At 36.5% G+C, this 7,895-nt stretch overlaps 1 protein-coding gene across 1 annotated transcript in view; it reads right to left on the reverse strand.

The window, feature by feature from the left end:
* cacna1eb (calcium channel, voltage-dependent, R type, alpha 1E subunit b) overlaps positions 1–4,871 on the reverse strand; it is a gene marked incomplete at its 5' end in the record, with an annotated part of 250,899 nt that extends 246,028 nt beyond the window's left edge. Inside the window, one exon of the mRNA XM_079451973.1 lies at positions 4,663–4,871. Within this exon, the coding sequence (XP_079308099.1) occupies positions 4,663–4,871 (209 nt within the window). The remainder of the gene's footprint in view (positions 1–4,662) is intronic.
* Positions 4,872–7,895: the final 3,024 nt, after the last annotated feature.

Genomic DNA, 7,895 nt, shown 5'->3' on the forward strand with positions numbered 1-7,895 from the left:
GCCCTTTTGTTGCACAAATTGCTTTCATGCTTTATTTTGGACCAAATTATGTTGTTGTGTCAAGCCAGCAGTTTAATCCAGTATTGATGTCATGAGGGCAAAACATTTACTTATCTGCATCTGCCATTGACAGCATGTACGATTTTTTGATACTTTTTTCAAATGTTGGAGACGTGGCTTTCAAACAACAGATTACTATCAAATAGAACACCTAGATCGCTAGCTAAGGATGACAGAATTACGGATTTTATGATGATTGAATGATGAAGAAAGCTGGATCCAAATGCAGTGTTGAACACTTCCAACAAGCAATAATAAAAGAATAGTGAAACATGGACAGATCACAAGAAACATCCATAACATGTAAACAATACCAGACAAGTAACAAAAAAAAACTAGACCCTAGAGAACTAGTTAACTAAAGACCTATATCGAATCTACCTTTCATCTCTAAAATTCTGGAAAAAGTAGTTTCAACTCAATTATGATCCGTCCTCAAAGAATAACATCAATGAAGATTTCCAATCTGGATTTAAAGGAAACATCACAGTACAGAGACTGTTTTGATCAGAGTTACTAATTATCTGCTTTTGGCGTCTGACCAAGGTTGTATCTCCTTATTGGTGCTGCTAGATCTTAGTGCTGCATTTGACATCATTGACCACAGCACGCTCCTACATAGACTCGAAAATTACATCGGCACTACGGGAATAGCTTTGAAATGGTTTAAATCTTATTTATCTAACCATTTTCAATATGTAGAAATAAACAATGAGGTTCACGTAAATCGATTACTGTGTACCACAGGGCTCAGTCTTAGGGCCTATGCTCTTCACGTTATACATGCTACCTCTAGGAGATATAATACGTTAGCTTTCACTGTTATGGTGATGATACGCAACCTTATATTTCCTCGAAGCCTCATGAAACACAGCAGTTCCGTCGAATAATGGAATGCATATTCGATATGAAAAACAGTAAAAGTAAAAAAAAATTTTTACTGAACTCGGAACAAAACAGAAATGTTACTTATTGGACCGAAAACTGCCATATGTAACAACCAAGAATACCGCTTAACTATTGGCGTATGTTCCATAAAACCCTCATCTTCAGCAAAGAATCTTGGTGTTTTGTTCGATAGTACTCTGTAGCCAAAACCTGTAAAATTGTGTTCTTCCATCTTAAAAATATATTGAAACTACGTCATATGCTGTCACTACCAGATGCAGAATTCATGCATTCATGACATCAAGACTAGATTACTGTGATGCACTATTAGTCAAGTCAAGTCAGCTTTTTACAATTTTACAATGTACTGGTGATCTGAAGCTGCTGCAACCGCTGAGAACGAGTGAACATGTGTATCAATGAGCCTTGGCCGCCCATGATCCTGTCGCCGGTTTAACACTGTTCCTTCCTCGGACCACTTTTGATAGACACTGACGAACACCCCACAAGAGTTGCAGTTTTGGAGATGCTCTGACCCAGTCACCCTTTTCAAACTTGCTCTAATCCTTATGCTTTACTATCTTCCATGCTTATAACACTTCAACTTTCAGGACAAAATGTTCTCTTGCTGCCTAAAATATCCCACCCACCAACAGGTGGTGTGATGAGGAGATAAACAGTGTTGTTCACTTCACCTGTTAGTGATCATACTGTTATGCCTGATCTGTGTAAAATGCAATACTACCATTTGCACAGTTAACTCAGGACTAGCGGAGGGTCTCTGAAATGCATTTTCATGCTAGTTTACTTATTAGTGTATGAGTAATGTTAGTGGAATGACCTGTATGATTAATTACTGAGAACAGAGATATTGACAGTCAAGATGATTTCATGGTATGTAGAGAAATACAAAGTTGGTAGCATTTTACCCTGAGTAAAAGTTATGCTGTATGTGCCAATGTAAATCAAGTTTTTTTAGACATTATTTTTATGTAATTAGGCCAGGTCTATTGGGTTCAGATTTTCAATATATCATCAGCTTTGGGGCCAGCCAAATTTGGTGTATTTGTGACCTCCAGACAGGAATGGCAGGAACAGTGCTCTTTGCATACAACAGTTCATTCAGGGTTAGATTCTTCTTACGAATGCAGTAGAAAACCAAGGCATACTTTAAGATATTTTCAAGAAATATGGTTTTCTTTAAGTATGCATTACCCAGTCTTATATAATTTACAGTTATTTTTTTCAAACTAAGTTGTCAGTACTGCATATTCATTTAGTATACTTTATTGAAAGAATTGACTGGAATAGTACAGATTTTGCTTTTATTACAGCGAACTAGTTCTTCTTGAGAAACTTGAGGAACTTTTATAAAATGACTCTTTAACAAAGCTGACAGCCGAATAAAATTAATCATAAATGCTATTAGGATATTCAAGACAGTATTGTATTATTTTAAAAACTTTTACTTAAAGAGAAAAGATTGTTTTCTGAACATTCTGATGTAAAATGTGTATATAGTCACAGAAATATTTTGTTTGGATAATACAAAAAAGCAGCTATGTTCAAATGAACTGATGCACAAACCTAGAATGTTCAGCTTTCTTATTTTTGCATTTCTCATAGCAGCATGGATTACCATGGCAACTCATATTCTACACTTAACCTCCTTCAGAGAAGGTTGACTGCGAGTTTTGCTAACCTAAGGGAGGAAACATGCAGTTTATCATGTGTGATACAATTTACAAAGATGGATCAAATTAATTTGCACACTAATTTGTATTTCAGTTGCGTGATATATTTATTTACAGGTCAATTTCTTGGAAAGTCAAAATGATAAGTCAAACCGGTTTATTACCCAAAGACTGCTCAATGAAATGTTCAGTTCACCTTAGATTTCCATTCTATGCATTCGTTTATATCCATTTAAACCAGGCGTTGCCCAACCCTGCTAATGGAGATCGAAAGTCCTGCGAAGTTCAGATCAAAACCTAATTAAATATAACTGAACCAGCTAATTGAGCTCTCCACATCAGACATGACACACAACACATACCCAAAGCAACCCATACAAATATTAAATCTACAGTAGCTCATTGCGTATCACTGTCACTGCAGGTGTGGACAAACAACTCTAAAAAACCTTTTTAAATGTGTTGGAACATCGTGCCACGCCTGCTATGTACATTGGCCGTTTCTCAAATGGAAGGCTGAATCCTGTGAAGGTCGCATTTGCAGGCTGCACACTTCATCAAGCCTGGTTTATTTCAATCAACTGAGCATTACATGTGCAAGTCATAAGCATATTACAACAGTTTCCAATTTATAATGGTTAATATAATTAATATAAATGCGACGTTCTGGAGAATGCAGCCTTTCCGGTTTAGAAACGGCAATTGTGTCACTTGAAAAATGACAGGCAGGTTTATTTCATTAGGGATAGAGCTAAACTCTGCCGGACAGTAAACTCTGCCAGACAGTCAATCTCCAGGATCAGGATTTATACTAACTTGATTTACATGCCTGATACATGCATTACAGAGAGGAATTTGTACAGTTGTGTCAAAAAGTAAATTTTTGGTAATTTCTAATGTACATTATATAATATAATATCATGTTTTTATATTATTTATATAACAGAATACACACATTTGTATTTACTGTAGTATGTCTCTTGTTTTTCCTTGATCACAGCAATCACTGAAGCTTTGCACAAACAAACCTAAATTATGTCATTATTCCAGCACGATAGTAAAATGTTTTGCATCATAGAATTACTTTTTTTAAGAGTGACCCACAAATGTTGAACAATGTCATTAGAATTAGTTTAAATTCATCGTCTTGTTTTAGCTACTTTACCCAAATTGTGTTTATTTTTCTCAAAATACCTCGTATATACGTATATATATATTTGTGAGTGAATGAAATGGACCCACACATCCTCAGGACTTAAAGTAGTCTCCGCATGACTTTCCCCCTACGTTACATGTTTATACTAAAGGTTTGAAAGGGGAATGACAGTGGCGATGACTTCACCTTGCACACAACCTCGGGTGAGCGAGCATGCACTGTAAACTAAAATCACAAATCGATGATTTGGCTTTTGGACAGCTGATGAATTATCATGCAATGGGACGCACAGACACAAGTGAATTTGATTAAATATTAAATATTTTCTTGTTGTCTGTGTGCGTTTGGATCCCATTACAGAAACACCATTGTTTGACAGAATTAAGATCAAACCAAAGCAGCAACAAATGTTCAGTGTAAAACCCTTCCAAAATGTAAATGCTAAAAGTATTTAATTAGAACTCTCACAAACACAAGTTCTTGGACAGACTACAGGCAGTACTACACTGTTGTGCCTTAGAATGTGAAAAATCATGAATAACAGTCTTGTAAATGTTAACAGTATACAAATGATCACACATTGGTGATAGAGTAGCTTTCATAATTGATAGATAATCATTCTGTAGAAAAAAATAACAGCTATTATCATATTAACATATTATGCCAAGTTCCACAAACTTGATAATGGATTCCTTACCAACAGTTAATTATTGTTTTAAATGACTGTATAAATACAACACTTTGTGTTCAAAATCACAAACGAGTCATAGTCTGAAAATAACCACCAAACCAACAAATATTTACAACAATGCCCCTTTGCAACTGTATATTTCATTAAATACTTAAAAGCTTAAGAAAGGATATGGCCATTCAATGATCTTCTTTGCATATTTTCTTATGATGTTATTCTCAGCAAAGATAAAGAGAGACCTGTTAACGGTGAGGCAGTTGTGCTTGGCCGGGACAGGGTTGTACAGAGCCATTGTCCGAGCCCGTTTCAGATCCCCTACAGACTGGCTCTCTCCCTTACCCTCAGCATCCAACTCTTTAGGCATGTCTTCAGATTGAGCCATGTCTCTGGAAGAAACAACTCCAGCTTTCATAAGAGAAGAGTCCCAGCCTATTCCATTCTTCTTATAGAAAATCACCTTGGAAAAAGGTCTGCCTGTTACACTCCGCAAAAGAAAACTTTTTTTGTGACTAAATCAAATGATAAGAAGTCCTGATAAACAGAGAACTGCTTTTTCAAAACATTTTATCCATTTTGGGGCATTTTTCTGTCTTTGCAAAGATTATGAAATCCTCTTTCGATTGTCCAACAATGAAATAAATTTGAAATCCTTACCAATTTCCCTCAAGCTATAAAACAGAGAATTCAGGCAACATCCAGTCCATTTCTGTGAATGCCAGTCAAATGGTCACTGCTCAGATGAACAATATATTGCAGTCCAGATTGTAATACCTGTTACTCTGTTACTCTGATGTATAACGGTGAATGTGGTCCTTTAGCATCACATATTGGCTCGTCTCTCGCACTTATCCGCCCCCATTTCTCTCTCTCTCTCTCTCTCTGCCCCTGTGCTCCCCCACCCACACACTCATGCACATGCTTTGGGAAATCAGGACATAGAAATATTGGTTACCATGGAAATGTATTTTACATTTTGAATGCAAAAGGCAGATGAGAGTGCCTTATTTTGTTTGTCAGTTGATAAAATGAATCCGATTAATAGCACAGAGCTGAGGAATTTATCTTCAATAATTGCTAACCTAAACAATGAATTCAAACTTCCTGTTTATTGGTTGACAATCGAAAATGTTCGTTTCACAAAATCATTCCTAATGTCGTTATGACGTACATTTTTGTATTCCTGCAAATGTTCGTATTTTTTTATGTTAGTCGGTACGAAAGAAATGTACAAATGCTCCATACCACGTGTAAATAGTTCGTAGAACCGAACGTAACGTTCTATATTCTTTTAGACAAACAGATTTTAATGCACTATGTATCATAAGAATATTTCACCTGTTCTTTGTCCCTGTCCTTAAATTTGTTTTAACTTTTCAACTTTGGGTAAAATGCAGAGCTGCTCGTCTTTGACCAACCATCACACACAACAGTCTAGAAGTTAATATTAATGGTTACTGTGGTGGAAATTTTCATGACGTGGGTTTCTTCACGCTAATCTCTGTAAAAATTGATTCAAGACTGTCTATCTTGTTGTTCTTAAATTCCTTAGAAATGTTTTGCTATGTGGCAGACCACTCAGCTCCTTTGCCCTTGAGCAAAGACCAAGAGGTTCTGGTGAAGATAGGAGATGGCGACACATTTTTTGTTACCAAAGATACGTTCTTGCTCAAGGGTGGGGGAGAAGAAGGGGTGTCATGTTTGGATCATATAAAAGCCCTGTAAGTGAGAAGGAGGGCACCTTCTCTCTGCACCATGCTTGTGATGCAGACTGAATGTCAATAAAATATAAAATACCTTGCAAGGTAACTCATGCTCTCTGTGTGTTGCATTTGTCTGAAGTGTTTAAAACTCACCTTGATTAAGGAATAAGAAAATTCCACAACATTACTACATTTTCATATTAAGTAATATGCTTCTAAATAAAATACTAGTAACAACTAGGCTTGTTGTAGATATTCTAAATCACAGCAACCAACGCATCTCCAGAATAACATGCAGTGCCTCCACCATTCTCAGACGTTTTCAGAAGAGCACCAGGTATCATTATTTGAGCTGGCTAAAAACCTTTGTTGGACACAGTTTAATTGATTAATTTATTGGCACAGCCTATCAGTATCTTATGCATTTATGCAATATAATGTAGCCAAACCAGAGAATGAAGTCCAGAGGATTCCAGCATTCCTAGATACGTAATTTGCGTAGATTTAAATCATAGGCGGGGGTTATGCTAATTGTGAAATAAGCGTGCATGCATGCGTGCCTTGTTTACAAATGATTGGAACATTTTAGTAGAAAGCTGACGTTTACGAAGTAAATCCGAAGGACAGTTTTCATGAAGGTCTTTTTTACGCACAAATTACTCAGAATTTACTCATATATTTAGGAATGTTTCATGCATGAGGCCCATTAAATCTATGTTCTGTGGAGGCACAGAATGGACATGGTGATGAAACATGTCTGGGTTGATTAAACATTAAATAATCTACATAATGGTTAGTGCATTCCACTCCCGGGCCCAACTTTTCAACACGCCTGGACACAGACTTTGGAAGTCAAACATGCTCAGGCACGGTACAGATAGGATTGTGCGATGGCGAGCCATATGGCAATGTTTAGCCCCTTCGCATCTCCTGACTCTTCTAGTCATTGAATAATGAATAATAATTCAACTAGGCTGCATCGTTTCCTCACACTTCCCAGACCAAATTTTCACCCCCGTTTTTATTTAGAGGGTCACCAGTCACATTCAATTTAGGTTACAGATTATCAACAGACTATTATACTGTGTAAAGAGATGGTCCACCCAAAAATCATAATTTTTACTCACCCTCATGTAAAGTCAAGTCAACTTTATTTATTTAGCGCATTTTTACAAATTTCGTTGTTACAAACAGCTGTACATGAAGCATATTGACTATAAGCAAAACTTAAAAAAGTTATACAAATAAAGAAAAAACAGACACACACATACACAATATGCACATGTACTAACACGCATAGACACACACAAAAGTGCACGGACACGCAGACACATGCACGCATACAGACGCAAACCCAGCTAACACAGATGTTCTGACGACGTCACCAGTTTTGCATGACATTACTTTGTAGCCACGTTCAGAAGACGTCTTGGCAATGTTACATTTCTTAGAATTTTTGATTACGTGCCAGAAACGTCCTAGCCATGTCCTGAAATAACGTCGTGAATTTATTCCATGGAGAACATTGTAGCAACGTGATGTACTGGTCTTCAGATAACCTGGACACTGGTCATTTTATTAATGAATCTGGTTATTTCTATTTATTATGTTACTGTTGAGTATTGTTATAATCATTGTACTGTGCTTTATTTAAACAGCGCTTTTTCATTTTTCATTGTTACAAGGCAGCTGTACAAGAAAACATA

This window comes from Barbatula barbatula, assembly GCF_947034865.1.
Source record: "Barbatula barbatula genome assembly, chromosome: 3".
NCBI classification, from domain to species: Eukaryota; Metazoa; Chordata; class Actinopteri; order Cypriniformes; family Nemacheilidae; genus Barbatula; species Barbatula barbatula.